Below are 17,653 nucleotides of genomic sequence, written 5' to 3' on the forward strand. Positions count from 1 at the left end.
GATTAGACAGATCTGTGCTTGTTTCCCAAGTGGCTGCTGAGCAGAGCCCAGGTCCATTTCTAGGCTGAAAGGTTTTACCAACACAGAGGTGAGCACACTTGCAGACCTGAGAGGCTGGACAGTCTCCAAGATTCATTTTTATTGAAGCAGAAGTTGCCTGCAAGCTGGCCAAAGCTTGTTAACAGGGATAAATTAGCACAGAAAACACAGCAGCAACATAGGACCCCACACTCTGAAGCAGAAGGGGTAGCAAGTTAGTTGGCTTTGTCTCAAATTACAGATGAGGTTATGGACTGAGCTCTGCAGCAGCTTAAAAGCATCTCAAGACCTTTGCCAGCACAGAAGTATGTGCTGTGTGTGCCACGGGACCAGAGGAGCACCAGGCTCAGCTCTTTGCCTGAGGTCTGGCTGCTCTGTGCAGGCATTAGGGTTCCTCAGGAGGTTTTCCCCACATTCCCCCAAACCCAAGTCTTCAGCCTACCATCAAAGCTAAAAAGAGAGGCACCCATAACAGCTCCTGAGCCACCTGGGGAGTCTGGTTTAACCCCCTTTAGGCCATTCTGTAGAAGCATTAAGACATCCAACGATTCTAATTAGATGTGGAAGGGTTTGGCTGGACCTGAAGATCACTTTCACTGAAGGGGATAAAGGAGAAAAGTTCCAAACCAAATGGCAGCTTAAACTACCATGAGGGGGAACTCCACAACCCCAGGGACAGCACAAGGAGGAAACAACTACTGAGCTGGGAGGGCAGAGCAATGGCTACTCTAAGTAGTAAGCAAGACCAGCTGCCACTCTTGCTTTTTTAGGAGTTTCTCTGGAGAGCAGAACTTGGTAACCAGCTAATGGGCATCTCCTAAACTGAACTGCTTCTGAGGCGTGTGACAGGTCAACAGCAGGCCAAGTCTGGAAGTCACTGCAGTGGCCTGCACACAACTACACAGGGTTTAAGGTCTCCCTGAAAGCCAGAGGATGATGCTAACACACACATAGAATCATAGAATGGTCTGGGTAGGAAGGGACCCTAAGGGTCACAGAGCTCCAACCCCCTGCCACAGGCAGGGACACCAACCTCCAGGCCTGGAGCTACCCAAGGTTGCCCAGGGCCCCAGCCAACCTGGCCTTGGACACCCCCAGGGACGGGGAGGTGGCCTAGCACTGGTATCAGTCTCAGATCCATGCTTTACAGTGTTTTCCTGCACTGTGTTATCTGTGGAAAACTGATGGAGGAGATGAAAGTGAAGAGTCAGAAGCAAATGCAATTCCATTTATTTTCCAGCAACATCCCATTACAAAAGCAACAGAAACATTAACTGCTTTCAGCAGAAAGTCTGTACAGTGTTACCATTTACAACAGTTTTACACTTAAAATCAGCAAATTAAAAAGAATCCAGCACTTTCCTTACATGTTCTTTTCTTGAATGTATTAAAAAAAAAGACTCCAGACTATTTACACGTTTCAAATCCAGGCTCCTGCTTGTTAAAGCGTTGCTGCCTGGGCTGTGCCACACTGACCACCAAGTTCTTGAGGGTATTTGATTTCCAGTTGCTTCTGGAACACTTTTGTAAAGGTAAGGCAGGGAATCTTGCAGTAAATAGCTGCAGTAGATGAGTGTGGTAGTAACAGTATGGTGAGATCTTTGTAGAAGAGCCAGATGGAAAAGCCAGGGAGCATATACAGATGCTCCAGAGTACCTCCCTGCTTTGCTCTTGATCTGCAGGTGGGCAGCAGTGGGCACAGCAGGGCTTGCTGGTCATTACTTGAGGACAGCACTGCCTCTGGATATTTTTTCTATTGAAAGGTTTTATAAAAAAACTCTGATATACATAAATTAAATGTTAAAAAGAAGAAGTCATGCCAGCTTAACTGTGTTTTTACACACGCCTGGCCCACAGAACACACAGACCAACCACAACTTGGAGAACAGTCTTCAACTTTAAGCTTTCCTGCTATGGACATTGCATGAATGGAGCTAACACCTTGGAGCTTTAAAAGAAACTTCTTCTAAAACAGTTTGCAAGAGGCTGTTTAACTCACAGTATCAAAATCTTTAAGTGGTTCACTCAAACACACTTCCAAGTCAAATTCACCTTCTGCTTCATAGTCAACATGTCTGACTTTGGTGGGCGTGCTGGAACAGGTATCCTGGAATACAAAGTCAGGTACTAATTAGCAGCTCAATGCAGGTTTAGCTATGCAATAATTAATTTAGACCATACTACAGCAGGGCTTACAAACACTTAAAAGGCTAATCTTAAATTGAAGAGACTTAAATGAAGGCTTCTGTCCATTCTACCACATTTAAGATCTGTTGCAAGAGTTTTAAGGATATACATGTGCCTGCATTAAAACACTGGAGATTCAACACTCAGAGAAACAGAACCAGTAAGAACAGTACTGGATCTTACTCAAGGTTACTGCTCAGCTGGACTACATGCTTGCTGCATATAAGCAGAGCCTATTCCAAAGAGTCTGAGTGTGCCAGGGAAAGTGCAGCCCATGTTAACATTAGACACTGCAACCTAAAGCAGCATTTCCCCTGGACGTGCTGCAGACTGACCCAGTTTCTTGTGCAGACTAGGAGAAGTGAGATGTCTTGTCAGTTGAGATGGTCACTTCAGTTCCAGCTCTCTAAATGCAGACTACAGGCAGATACTGGCTATAGCTGGGGAAAACCACTCAGCTTTATAAACAGATTATGGGATTTCTTATATATCCAGGCTACTCTGGAGAGAATTTTAAGTAATGGGCCAATTATTAACAAGTATTTATGCAGGTGATAAGTGTGCTTACATCATTTTCTTGACAGCTTGTTTGAGACTCAGTAGAATTGCTTCCCACAGATTCTGTCTCCATCTCACCAAGGTCAACAGGGCTACTGGAAAAGAATTAAAAACAATTCCAGTTTGCTCATAGTCAGTAGCAGTTTGTAGGTGCAGGTCTGAAAGTGATAAACAAAAGCAGAGAGACCTACAGAGATAAGGACAGTGGTGGCAAACTGCAGAGACCAGACAGAATAGCAGGTCACCTCAGTGCAGCCAAAATGACTAAGGACAAGATTAAAGTCACACTCAAAACAATGAAATGAGAACAAATGTTATGGAAAAAACAAGGAAATTTTTTTCCCCAGACAAGGTTTTAGTCAGTTTGATTTGCAACACAGGATTTAACATCCACTGGAGACACTAGACCCCAGCATCTGAAGAAACAATATTTCAACACCAGTGAAGGCTGAAGTACCAACTGCCCTCATCATTACAAGTAGAAGGAAGCTGAAAGTAAAGCCCTTGCTTTTAGATCCCATTGCTCCATGTTAGTCTTAAAAATCAACATGACTATTAGGGAAAAACAGTGGGTTAATTACTACAAAACTTTGCTGAGGAATGAGATACATCTGTACACCTTCCTTCTGTAGTACTACAGCTTTATTTCAGATGTTCCCCATTTGCCTCACTGCTTTCTAGAGAGGGAAGCACCTAGTTGCATTATTCTTCCTCTTCCAGAGCAGAACACCACAGCAGCTTGAACAGTGAACACCTGGGGACATGCTTTTAATTTAATGGTGCCCTGAGGTGATTTTACAAATCCTCTGCTCAAGAAACAAGGACTTACTCCACTGCTCTTTAACTGGTGAGACAGCTATGAGGCACCTTCTTACACCTTGCATCGGTCCAAGCTCAGTGTTTGAGAGCTCTGTCTCCCAGTAAGACCTCTCCAGCATTGCTCCCACCACAGACTGATCTGCAGAGTGCTCTAAAAGAACCAGCTGGCCTCAGTGGTGTGCTCTCAGAATGAACTCTGATTTCACCCAGCAGACACACATTAAAGCAGCCAGTGGTTTATCTGTATGCCTTTGCAAGGACACTGGGCAAGTCCCATCTCACCAACTAGGCCCAGAAAGCTGATACATGTTTTGATCAAGAAGGCACTGAGCAGCACTAAGTGTGGACAAGTAAAGAATGAAAACATTCAAAATCACTGACTTGGCTCCAGAAGGGCTGTGCTGGTTTGGGTGGGGTTTGTTTTTTGGAGGGTGTTGGGTTTTTTTACCCTAAGATTTTACATTAATTTCTGTAAGACACTGTGAATACTCCATACATACATTTCTTGCAGATCACATCCATCTTCAGTAGGGGGATCCCAGGAATGCAGTGCAACTTTCCATAGTTTAATTTGCTGGTCCCATGACCTACGGCTGTACTTCTTGAATTTATTTGGGGTTCTGGGGTGAACTCCTGGAATCCGATGGCATCTGTGCAGAGATCAGGCATCAAAAACTCGTTAGGGTTCTCCACACAGACATATCATGCAGCTTGAAGACTCATTTATGTTAATATCACAGAATCATAGAATGGCCTGGGTTGGAAGGGACCCCAGTGATCACAGAGCTCCAACCCCCTGCCACAGGCAGGGACACCAACCTCCAGGCCTGGAGCTACACAAGGTTGCCCAGGGCCCCAGCCAACCTGGCCTTGAACACCCCCAGGGACGGGGCACCCACCCCCTCTCTGGGCAGCCTGTTGCAGCCCCTCACCACTCTCTCTGGAAAAAACTTCCCCCTAATATCTCATCTCACCCTTCCCTCCTTCATCTTCACTCCATCCCCTTTGTCCTGCCAGTCTCTGCCCTTTAACAAGCTGATTCCCCTCCTGTTCCTCTGCTCCCTTCAGGGACTGGGAGGCTGCAGTGAGGTCCCCCCACAGCCTTCTCTTCTCCAGGCTGACCCAGCCCAGCTCCCTCAGTCTCTCTCCATATGGGAGCTGCTCCAGCCCTCTGATCATCTCTGTGGCTCCTCTGACCCCTCTCCAACAGCCCCACATCTTTCTTGTCCTGGGGCCCCAGCTCTGGACACAGGACTCCAGCTGGGGCCTCCGAGGGCAGAGCAGAGAGGGACAATCCCCTCCCTGTCCCTGCTGCCACCCCAGTTCAGACCTATTGCCTGCTACACAGAATTTGATGGATTTTAATGAGTCCAAGTCATTGGATTATTTATAATACACTCCACTAAGCTGTCAGCTCCATAGGAAAACTGTAGTTCTTCTGTCAAGTGAAATAAAACCAAAATAGTATCAAATCTTAGGTCTGAAAGCATCAACATCAAATTCCAGCATGAACATAACATACTCCAAACTTAGGAGCAACTGTAATCCCTTCACCCTTTTCATTTCCTAATGAGAAACTTGACTGCAAAAAGTAGTTTCATTTCTTCTGCTTGACAAGCACAACCAAAAGAACTTTCACTTCCATTTCTGCAGCAGGAAAGAGTTTGGAGAGAGATTCATCATGGATCAGTCAGTGAAAAATGAAATAACAAATAATCCAGGTCTCACTTGACTGTCAGTGTCACTTGTCTGTTAAGAAGTGTCTTTGAGGGTTTAATTTGTAGATGCCTTCTGTTTGGAGCTTAGTATGTCAATATGCTTACAAAGAACAGGTATGACTTAGCATGGAACACTGAACTTCCCCAAAAGGAACAGCACCTTACCTTGGAACTTCTTTGATGTATCTATCATATGCAATTGTGTTTTTTCCATAGTTTATCTGTTTTTGTCTTCTCATCAAAACCACTTCATCTGTCTCAAGTTCTACTGTCACAGTGGACTCCTTTGAGTCAGAACTGGAGGAAACACATTGTGGATTTGGGATTACCAGAAAACATGCAACATTCCAAACCAACCCCCCATGTAGAGGATTATACAGAAACAGGTTAGAACTTTTCAAGTGGATCCTTGAACACTGACCCAGTGTTGGGTCAGACCCAAGATGTAGGGCTTCAAAATGAGCATTTTTCAGAAGCAACATGGTACATGTGAAAATTCAGACCTACTGGCAGGATCTCCCCCAGCTAAGCTAAAAATTTCACCTACCTTCCAGAGGAGGACTTCCTTTCTCTTGAAAACTCATTAATCAGGAGTTTTCTTCTGTATCTGAAAGAGTTCAAGTCAGTTTCAAGATTATAAATACCCAAAGAGAACACAAGAGGCTGCACTGTCACAGTTTACAGTTGATATTACTTCTCAGCTAAGAAGCAGCCTTGAAGTCAACTCAGACAATGTAAACACACATTTTTTCCTCTATGGAGCAAATGTTTCAGTTTTCCTCTTAGAAAACCATCTCTCAGGGCTGCCTTATGTCTTTTCCCTAAAAATCTTTTTATAGCCATCACACACAAACCCAGTATCACTGAAAGGATGTTCAGATGTACTGAAAAGTAACTCAATCTAAGAGATTAGAGAAAGTTTTCTTCCCAAAGGGAGGTGTTTAGTGATGCACATCAACTCTCTAGAGAGTATGCTATGTCATTCCTGCAGGACTTCAGCCAAAGCTGGCCTAAAAGCAGCAGACAAGAAGCTCAGGTTGGCTGATTGTACTGCAGTAACGAAGTTTAAAATAAAATACAGGTTCTCCAAGACAACCACTCCTTCCACAGCTTCATCTCAGTCACCCACAGGTACCTGGCCATTTCTTTGTTGACACTGTTCCTCATTTCATCTTCTTCCACTGCAGTTCCCCAGTCTGAGCAGCGGGAAAGGGGCCCAGGGCCTTCTGGTGTGGTAAAGCTGGAGAGAAGAGAACATGAATGGGAGGGGGGGGGTGTGAAACTGAGCACCAGTTGAGAATTCCACCTGGAGGTTGTGTGGTTTGGGGGTGGTTTGGGGTTCTCTTTTTAAGTAAAGCTTATGTAGATATCTACAGAAACAAACCACTGTAGCATGTCACCTGGCCTGCTCTCTTTAAGCTGGTGTCCTTCCCAAAACAGCACGTGGAACACAACTTCACTCCTTTACTCACTTGTTTTCACTCCAGTAAACAAATTAAATATTTATCCTTTCATGATTGCAGGCTCATTAACTATACAAAAGTTAGAACAGGTAATTAAATAGTGCAGCTAATCAAAATTAGTGTGAAAGCACCAGGAAAACATACCCAGTAGGGAAGGCAAAGGCACAAAAAAAGAGCAGTCAGTTTTTAGCTAGTAAACCAAGGTTTGCTGTGACTGCAAACTGGTGTTTAACAACTTCATGGCTGCCCTCTGGCATCAGGAATTGACTTGCATGACTGTGGGGTTTCTGTTAAATTCCAATTACAAGATTAAACCAACTTGGAAAACTTAAAAATCCCCAACAAACAGTACAGGTCCCTTGCCAAATACCTGCTCAGCCTCCAAGGATTTTTACTTTAGCTTGTATTGATTTTTAACTTTGCTAAAAATGCAGCCCACATTCAAATATTGCTCTGCCATGGTAAAGAACAGCACAACCCCAGAAGCACCCAGTCAGTCTCACCATTTGGGCTTTTTCCTGTGTCACACTATCTATTTATCTATCCATCTATCCATCCATCCATCCATCCATCCTAATCTTCTCATCTGAACATTTTATCTTGACAATGTTTAACTGGCATGGCCAAAAAGCAGCTTTAGGAAGAGAAAGACTTCGTTCAGAGTAGGATATAAACTAAAGCAGAGTATGCCTGCTCAGTTCCATCCTGGAGGACACCCAAAAGCATTGCTTATTAAGCTGAAAGTGATGAAGCAATCTGTAAAGTTTCTTCTTTGTATTTATATTCCAACAGGCTTCCTGGAATTAATTTAATTACACTGTGTGTAGTGCCACTGAGCAACATCTTCCCTGCTTCTTATCAGCAAAGACAAATGGGTAATTACAGGGCACAACCCACCCTGTTCTAGATTCAATCAATGGGGCTGCAGGTCTCAACTCCCCACCACTGGTAACAGGGGCTACAGGGACTGTGAACAGCTCAGAGACAGAAAACAAGGCACTTTCAAGTTTGGCTGTGCTGGGAAGGCAGGCAGCCAGCAGCAGTGTGAGCAGAATGACCTCAGGAGACCCCACCACACATGTTGACACACACACAGAGTCACACTCAGGATTGCCTGTACTGATTTCAGAAATAGGAAGGCAGGTGACTTTTAAGCCTTATGTTTTTAATCTGTCACCTGGTTTTATTTTACCACAACAGTGGCAGTTTTGTGTGTCCAGGCTCTGGTGGAGAAGGGGGTGCTGCAGGGCTGGGTTCTGCAAGAAGCAGCTAGAAGCTTTCCTGTAGGCCTGACAGTAAACACCAGTCAACTCAAGGCCAGAGTCACTGCTGAGCAAGGCTGAGCACAGCAGTGACAGTCACAGCGCCTCTGAACCACATCTGAGTGGAAGAAGAACTGCAAGCAGCAGCTTTTTCCCACCAGAGAAGTGAGTGGGGGGGGGGTGTAAGGAACTGTGCAGACACCAAGGCCAGTGAAGAAGGTTTTCTGGGGTCTTGTAACCCCATGGGACACCAGTCTAGGCTTGAGAGATGTATTCTGTGATCTTATGCCTGCACCCCATAGAAGTGACTCCTGCTGGCAGAGACTCACACTGCAGAAGGTCCTGAAGGTCTGTGTTCTGTTGCTGGGAAGCCACCTGGAGCAGGGGAAGGGTGTGAGGGATGCCCCCACCCCCCTCACCTCAGCTAAGAAGGAAAACTACTCAGAACTGACCAAAATCCCCGTTCCCTGACCCTCCTCGTGCAACAACGGAGGGAGAGAAGGGAGTGAAATCATGAATAAAGTTAAATCTGCTAAGAAGGGAGAGGTGGGGGCAAGTGTTTTAAGATCTGGCCACACTTCTCATTATCCAACTCTGGTTTTACTGTCTGTGTAGTGTAATAAATTAGAGAGTTTTCTTTCCTTCATTCTGCGTTGAGTCTGTTTTGCCCGTGACACTGACTGCTGACTGATCTCTCCCTGTCCTTACCTCAACTCCTAAGCCTCTCAATAGGCATTTTCTCCCCTGTCCAGTTGGAAAGGGGAGTGACAGAGTGCCTGTGTGGTGCTCAGCTCCAGGCTGGGGGCAAAACCACGACCAGTAGGTACAGCCTACGTCTATAAGGGAACATGGTTGGCTTATGGTCTTATTGCTTCACGATGAACAGCATTGAGCAAGCATAAGACAGGGCAGAAAATCACAAAGAATGCAGCTCAGGACACACGAGTGCAAAGGGTACATTCTTGAGAAGCACTGCAAGACCAGAGCCCTGCACTAGATTCTCTTCCCTCCTCTAAGGCCAACTGCTTATGGCCACCAGGTGGTTTAGGAACAGGCAGGGGTTGGAAAGCAGCACAACGGGCCGCTCAACAGCTCCTCACCCACAAAAGAGCAGGTAAGGTGTTCACCGCTTACCTGTCCAGCCTGTTGTCACGAGACTTGTGCTTGTTTCCCTCAGAAAGGGACGAGTCGGACTCATTCTGCTTCCTCCACCTCCCATCGGCGCCACGTTTCCTTCCTTGGGACCAGCGGGGCGGGGGCTGCGGGCTGGCCGCAGACAAAGACAACGTGAGCAGGACGGGTGTTTGCCCGGCCCTCTGCGGGGCTCGGGCGCGGGCACAGCTCGCCATCTGCAGTAACGCTGCCCCGGCAAACCCGGGCAGCGACGCGACCGGCCCTGGGCCTGAGGAGCCCCCTCAGAGGCGACTCCGCCGTACCGGCCCCGCAGGCTGCCCCTTGCCGCCCGCCGCCGCGGACAAGGGCGGGGGAGGAATTCGTACTCCCTTCCCCCGCTTCGCTCCCACGGGGGTACCCGCACCTCAGCGGGGGGACCCGCACCTCAGCGGGGGGGGGACGGGCTGCCCCGCGGCCCAACATGGCGAACCCCGGGCGGCGGCGCGTGAGGACCGCGCAGGTGCGCGCGGGACGCCGTTTCACCCCCCCCCCCCTTCCCCTTTCCCGCCCTCGCTGCGGAGCGGGGCCCGCCTGAGGAACGGGGAAGCGAGGCCGGCTCGCCGCTGCCCGCCGTGTACCGGTGCCCCTCGCCTCAGCCTCACCTGCTCTCCGCGCCGCCGTGCGGGCTCCTCTGGCGGAAGGACATGGTGCGGAGCGCTCGCGGGAGGGCTGGAAGGAGACGGAAGGTGAGACGGAGGGAGAGGAGAGCCAGGGGCGGCGAGGGGACCGGAGCGAGCCGCGGGAGAGAGGCGTCTGCCTTCCCGCCCAGCCCCTTCGCATCTCCCGCCGGCGCTGACTGGCACCGCCCGCCCCGCCTCCCCGCGGGGCGCCTGCGCCAGCCCCTGCACGGGGACAGGTACGCGGGGGGAGCAGAGGAGGGAAGGCGCAGCCGCCAGCCCTCGCCCCCTCCCCGCCCGCCGAGCCAAGACGAGCTAAACCCGCTGCGGAGCACGAAGCGAACACCCTCCGCTCCGCCGCACCCCTGGCCCCCGAGGACATGTACCGTTCCCCCCCGCACGGCCGGTGTGATGGTTGAGTCCGCTGCCACCGCCCGGCCCCGCCCCCGGGGCGTGTTGGCGGGAGAATCAAGCGCGGCGGCGCGCGGTTTTGGCGCGCAGGGGGTGGGGGCGGGCGGCGGGACCCGCGTCACGGCGGGTCCGGGGGCCGGGCTGTGCCGGGGAAGCGTCGCCCGCCTGAGACAGCGCGAAGCGGCAAAACCAAACTGAACCCAGGGAGTGCCGGGATGTCAAGGTGAAGCAGCGCTGCCATCAGCGCAGCCCGGGGCGGGCGGCTGCCCCTACCGCTCAGGACTCGAAAGGACACGGCCCCGAACCGCGTCTCACATCAACATCAGAGAAGGTTGGGTGACACGGTGAGGGTGCCGTGCTGGAGCAGCTCCCCTATGGAGAGAGGCTGAGGGAGCTGGGCTGGGTCAGCCTGGAGAAGAGAAGGCTGTGGGGGGACCTCATTGCAGCCTCCCAGTCCCTGAAGGGAGCAGAGGGACAGGAGGGGAATCAGCTTGTTAAAGGGCAGAGACTGGCAGGACAAGGGGGATGGATTAAAGCTGAAGGAGGGGAGGTTTAAATTAGATATTAGGGGGAAGTTCTTTCCAGAGAGAGTGGTGAGGGGCTGGAACAGGCTGCCCAGAGAGGGGGTGGGTGCCCCGTCCCTGGGGGTGTTCAGGGCCAGGTTGGATGGGGCCCTGGGCAACCTTGTGTAGCTCCAGGCCTGGAGGTTGGTGTCCCTGCCTGTGGCAGGGGGTTGGAGCTCTGTGATCCTTGGGGTCCCTTCCAACCCAGACCAGTCTGGGATTCCATGATAACACTGAAAATGTTACAACAAAAGCAGACTAACAGGGATATTTAAAGTTAGAGACTTTAATAATTCTGCATAAAGACAAAATGCCAAAAGCACAAGACATTCCCTTATTTACAACCATCATAAATCACATGGAAGCATGCACACTGGATCAACAGGGGGCTAAATAGTACTTTAAAAAGTGCTGTACAGGTGTGTTCCTTGTATACACACACTCCACCGTGCCTGACTGCACCACCCATGTGCTGGGACACTACTGAACCCCAATGCCTGAGCATACCCAAAAACCAACAGACATCTTGGAAGGGTCTGGGAGTATTTTCTGGGGAAGCAGCTCACTTCCACCTCGGCAGCACCAGAGGCTTTTGGCCCTTGGGTACTCTGCCAGCCCCACAGCAAGGCTGCTGTCTTCCCTGTCACTGCCCCAATGCCGCAGTGACCTTGTGAGAACCCAAAGCAAACTGTTGCAGAGCAGCAATTCCCAGCTCTAAGTGCCATTTGTATCCTGCAGCACGCCACACAAAGTGCCACAAGGGCTGTAAAAGAAGCTTTGTAACTGACACATGAACCTGGTCTAAACTGCATGGTCCTCACTTTGACCTTCTGAGTAGAGAGTAAAACAAAGCAGACCCTATCTCAACCATCACAACCCTTAGTCTGGACACCCCATGCCCAAGAACTGCTCCAAATCTCCGAACACTGCTGCTCACCTCCAATCCCTGTAGGAACAGCAGGCACTGAACTCATTCTTTGACAGTCTCAGAAAGCAGACTGGCTCCTCAGGTCAGGCCACAACTTACAGAAGAGGAAAATCCAGGTGTTTAGGCTCCTTGAGGAGAGCAAACTGATTTTGATAAACCATCTACCTTCCCCTTCTCACACTAGGCTTAAGATGCATTAAGGTAGCATTTGCCTATCTCAGAGAACAGCAAATAAGCCAAATGGATGATCACCAAATTCAAAAGCCAAGAACAGTTTGTCTTTAAAAACTGGAGAAAGGTGGGAATTATCTACATTCTTTTTAAGGAGTTCTTCAGGTTGGATGTACAATTCTGGTCCAGCAGAGGAAAGAGGTTTTAACTCCTTGTTTGAAGAGGTGGCATTCTTTAGTCTCACTTGATATTGGACCAATTCACCAGTACAACTTTAGCATGATCTCCCAATGGCCATAGAAGGATTCATCAACTGAAGGAGCCTTTACACCATCCACCAAGGCAGGTACAGCAGAAACATCCTCACAAAAGCTTTAAGGAACATCCATCCTCCTTGTAGCACAGGCTTAATGAAACCTCAAGTTTTACACTTGAGGCAGAGCTTGCAGGAACAATCTAGCCTTAATCTGGAGAAACCTAAACAAAAAAAGGGGTAGATAATAGTGTTTTAGAAATACAATGTACCTAGACATCATCAGCAAAACATTGTCTCTTTTAAGCCTCAGTGTATAAAAGACAAAGCTATGCTGTCCATGTTAAAGAAAAGCTAGGACAAACACTTTGAGAGAAGAAATTAGAAAAACAGAGTCCTACATGCCCTATATTCCTCAGGTATTGGTCAGAAAGGAAACGAGGCAGTTGAGCCTTTGCTTCCCAACCCCTCACATAGTTTTCACCTAAATGCCATTAGGAATTCGTAAGATACATCATCTTCTCAATACTCATTAACACATTCCTGCCATAGCTCCAGTTTCCTACTGAACAAGTTTTGGGTTCTTTTCTTCCTTTGAAAGGCAAATCAGACACATTGAAAGTGACAGATACTTAACTGGGCTCTGGGGCTGCCACGTTTACTTTTCCCATTTAAGACAGAAGTTCTAACTTCATTATAAATTATCATGCTGAAGTTATACTCTGTTGGCACAAAGGCAGGTGGTGTGGAGCTCTACCCTGTCGCCCACTATCTGGTTTTCAAGTGAAATTCACCTCCCACAAATGAGGTTCCTGCCTTTGGAACACTTTAGAGCTCACCACACCTGAAAACCATGGTTAAAGGCAGCACCTTTCTAAATATTTGCCTTTGCATCTCAGGAAACCAATGTGTTGCTCCAGAGAGAAGCTATTTAACTTGTTTTCTACATTTTAACATGTCACAACTGTATTTCTTCTATTAGAATGAGGGCTTGTGAACCCACTGATCATACACACCCCTTAACAGAGCCTTACCTACAGCAAGGACAACTGCAAAGCAGCTAAACAGCAACTATCTAGATGATCAGAAAGGGTCTCTTCCCTGAAAAGCAGAGGGGCACACTTCTTTTACCTGCACATTCCACCTTACGTTGATTGCACATATGCTGTCTGTAAACCTTCCTCTTTCAGTGCAGATCTTAGGCAACTGCACCAAGTTTTCCAAGAGCTGATCTGCTGATTTCAGGCTACATCCCTATTCTTCAAGTTGTTTTCTGTCACAGGAGAAAGTCCTTCTTCCATACTTCTATATACAAAGAGAGACTAGATATTTTTAAATATTGAATTAGCACTTTGGAAAGGTGAAGAGTCTTATTCATCCTCAAAGAATTTAAATTAAAAAACAATAATAATCAGTAAAACCAAGAGAAAAATGCCATTAGCACAATTTAAAAGCTCTAGTTGCCTTTTCCTCACATTGCCAGAAATCAATATTTAAGTAGTGTATAACTGTCTGACATATTCTTAATGAGTTATATTATGGAAAATATTCCAAGATCATTGTTAAAGAGCCATTTATATCCTAGTCTGTAATACTTCAAAGGCTGCATTAAATTAGATCCAAGTCAGCCAAGTGATACAAAATACTTATAATCCAAGCTGTTTGACTGGAGATACTATCCCATCTTATTCATGCACCACAGTCTAAGAGAAAAGTTCCATTGAAATTACTGCAGCAAGTGAAAAGAGTGACTGCCATAAGAAACAATACATATTAAGGGACAGAAAAACTGCTATTAAATAATGAAAAAGCCTGACACTTTTAATTTGGACCTGTTCTGGCTGAACAGGTAAATATTTCCATTTACTACATCTGAAGTATTAGATCTTGTATTTAATGCATCCCCTTAATTAAAAGGGGATAGGAGACAATATTAATATAATAAAGGAATAAAAAGAGAAATACATCTGCTTGAACTGAGCAGTTGGATTCTGCTTATGAGGTACTGAAACAGAGCAAGTAAAGTAAGTAATTAGCATGAACTCACCTTGGTATTTAAATTTTTTTCTTCATTATTCTGTCTTCAGGACTTGCACATCCCCATCCCCTTTCAGGGTACTCTAACTGACCTCCTTCCAAAAAACTGCTACAAAGTTTTAGCCTATAAATAAATAAAAAACCCCAGAGAATGTCTTTATTGTGGTATACAATAAATACAGCTACAACCTGCTCTTTACTCAAATACAAGAATATTTATTCTCTGTAACAAGGGAACACAAGGACAGAATTTTACCACACAAGATATAAATACTGACCAACACATCCCCCAGCAGCACAGAAAACCCCCCAAACACCTTTATAATAAAAGCTTGGATTGAAACACAGCAAGAAGGCAACTACTGAACAGCTGAATTTTGTACCTTTCCAGTCTGCAGTCTTTATCTTGGCAACTTTTGCTGTCAGGCACAAAGAAGTTGGTTTTCTGCTGTTTCTGGTTGTTCCATCCTGATGAGTAACTGGCTGGAATTGGGTCACTGCATAAAAAACAAGTAACTATCACTACTGTCAGCTACAGAAACTAATCTGAGGAGACAGAGAAGAAGCTTTCAGCTCCTCAGCTTAGCAAGTGACAGGCTGGTAACAAACATGGGGATCAATTCTGTAAAAGACCACTGCTTTCTGTCAAGCAAAGAAGGCAAAAGGGGCTCAGCATCTTCCAGCATCACTTGATGGAGAGTCAGACTGGGAAAAGCCAAGTAAACTCACAGAACAAACATGACAACCAGCCATGCCAGGAGTTGGAGGAAGTGTAAGGAGAAAAAGACCCACAGTAGTGTCAAAGAGTGAAGGAAATGGAAGGTTAGAAGAAGCCAATGACACCTTCCCAGCGCCAGCACTGAACAGAACAAGCATCATGATCATGATGGTATTTACCTTGTTATTTCTACACCATGTTGTACTGTCATCACTTCATCGTTTTCACTGAGCACTTCCCACTCTGAACACTTGGAAAGAGCATCCTGATGGCCTGGTTCAGCAAGACTAGAAAGGAAATGAAAAGGTCTGAAACCCTGTGTTACCCATTTTTTGAACATTAACCTCACTGTTCCAGTCCCAGGCTGGGTGCCTAATCCCCTGTTGTTCCAACAAGCATTTTCTTCCATACCATCTTTCACAAGGCAGAGAAAAGCTTAATCCAGATACATAAAGTGTCTTCCACATCTCTTCCTGAATATTTATTCTCTGTAATACCTGCAGTAATAAGCTTAACATGGTAAGAATTAAACAGGCAATGAGTCTCAGTGCTCACTGAGAGACTCAGGAGCACGTGTTGGGCTCCATTCCTTTACCCTGAGAGTCACCAGGCGCTGCATGCCAAAAAGCAGAACACGAGGCGTGTAGAAGGGATGGGAAATAACTGTGCCAGACACACACCAATTTGGAACTGCAGCCTCTGCAGCAGACACCAGGTTCCATGAGACATCAGGAACACCACATTACTGCTGCCTAAATGTACAAGCAAAAAATAACCTGTTGTGTCTTCCAACATGGAAGCCTCATCTCTTTTGTAGTGAACTCCTGTAAATACTTGCTACCATACAACACAGCTCTTCTGACATGGTTTCCTCTCCTCATGAAACTGCATGCTCACTTAGATAAAATCAAAGCTATTAAATGCTTTTGGAGAAGTTCTGCAAGTTGGTGCATAATATCACTGATACCTCTTACATCATGCCATACCTTTCCAGTGTGTGGTACACGTGCACATGCTGGGTTTTGCTCTTTGAAACCACAGAGGAGTCAGAGTTGTTCCGTTTCCTGCGCTTCCAAACTGGAGAAGAATCAGGAGAATAGGAACTACAAAAACAAGACACGTTTTACACATGTAGCATTTTAATCTCTATTTAAATGCTTATCAGAGGGCTGCAAAACAATGGCATATGCTACAGAAGACTACTTTTTTGAGGTATGGTTCTTCAGTCACAGCAGAGCAATACAGAGCTCAAGTTTTGGTAACAACTCCATCGTACTTTGGAAAGTGAACCCAGCACAACAGAATTTGGAAGCAGAACCATTTTCAGCTCCACATCATTGCCCCCAGATCCAGACCCCTCAGAAAACAGGGAAGTGCATGAGGTACTTCTCTGCTAGTGTCCCTGCTGTTCTGCTGAGAGGATTTATACTGTTGATGAAGGATGGTCACTATTGCTTCTGGAAAAGGTATCCTGTTTTCAGCCCTTGCCAACAGTAATTAAAGAAGCCTCAGTACTCCACTGTATAGGGAGAAGCTGAAAAAACACTGCCTTTTTTGCTGGTAATCATGCAATTCTGTAATGCTGGGAGTTTCTGCACATTCAAGGCTCTGTGCCAGTGATGGGTTTACATTCAACAGCGAAAGTGACCAACTTCAACGCTGAGCATTAGCTGCTCCCATCAAATCTGAGCATTAACTGCCCCAATATTCAATAACATTGAATTCCTTTAATAAGCTAACCACAGAAGTTTTATCTTGTACCTCTCCAGTGTGGAGTCAGTCTGTCTGTATTCATCTTCACACTCATTTCTCTTCTGCTTTTCATCAAATACTGAGGAGCCAGAAACATCCTCATCTTTGCAGAACCATTCTTGGGAGCTGCCTGAGGGTTCTGTGCTACTAAAAACAAGAAAAAGAAAAGATTTAAAATACTACCCATCTGTCTTACCACTCCAAGCAGAATAAACTGCAGTAATAGTTAACAGTTCATCTCATGTGACATCCAAATGGTGCAAACAACTGCAACTTCCACCATAAATCAACGACAACAGCTACAAGTATTTAACCAAGCAGTTCAGAGCTCATGGAATTCCATTCACTCTTCCTTCCAATCTACTAGGTCAAATCTTGTAAAGCATTAGGTGCCATCAATTAGCAGAGCTAGCCTTGTTACAGCAATTCAAAGTTGTGAAAAGGTAAAATAAAAGTAGTCTATCTTGAATTATCTTGCAGAGAGCACAGAAATGTTGCTCTAATCTTCCTAGACTTGTCAAACCCTGTGAAAAATCCTGTTATTGCAGGGAAAGGTGGCTCCACTGACATCAGAAAGATGAATGATGGAAACCTGATCAAGTCAAGGAACAGTAATCACCAAATTTCTGCTTATGCCCATTCCTTTCTGGCAAATTTACTGTTCCTTGTGCTGACCAGTGTAAACACAGAGGGGAAGGGTGTGTACTGCAGGAGCCAGAACAAATGCCTTCCTTCCCCAAGTGCCTTATCAGAGACGAATTTAGACTAAAAAATGGGAGTATCTTGAAGACTAACAGAATTCCAAAGGAAAACCAGGCTTTCAAGGAGACTCCCATTTCTGAACCTGACCTCTTGCTCCCAGTCAGGAAGGCTTTCAGGGAAATAGAGAGTCCTCCAATGAAGCAAGACACAAGTGCTAACTTAATTCAGCCACACATACACAGGCTGCAAGTCCCAGGTTTCTTCAGCAGGAGGGTCCCAGGC

At 46.5% G+C, this 17,653-nt stretch overlaps 1 protein-coding gene across 1 annotated transcript; it reads right to left on the reverse strand.

The window, feature by feature from the left end:
• Window positions 1–2,029: 2,029 nt before the first annotated feature.
• On the reverse strand, window positions 2,030–9,865 carry SLBP (stem-loop histone mRNA binding protein; the record flags this gene model as incomplete). The annotated part of the gene is made up of 8 exons (XM_084263626.1): window positions 2,030–2,146; window positions 2,795–2,879; window positions 4,104–4,253; window positions 5,487–5,618; window positions 5,869–5,928; window positions 6,457–6,561; window positions 9,181–9,312; window positions 9,822–9,865. 8 exons carry the CDS (start codon window positions 9,863–9,865, stop codon window positions 2,030–2,032), a joined length of 825 nt encoding a protein of 274 aa, XP_084119752.1.
• Between the last annotated feature and the right edge of the window lie 7,788 nt (window positions 9,866–17,653).

Source organism: Gallinula chloropus (genome assembly GCF_964237585.1).
Source record: "Gallinula chloropus genome assembly, chromosome: 4".
NCBI lineage: Eukaryota > Metazoa > Chordata > Aves > Gruiformes > Rallidae > Gallinula > Gallinula chloropus.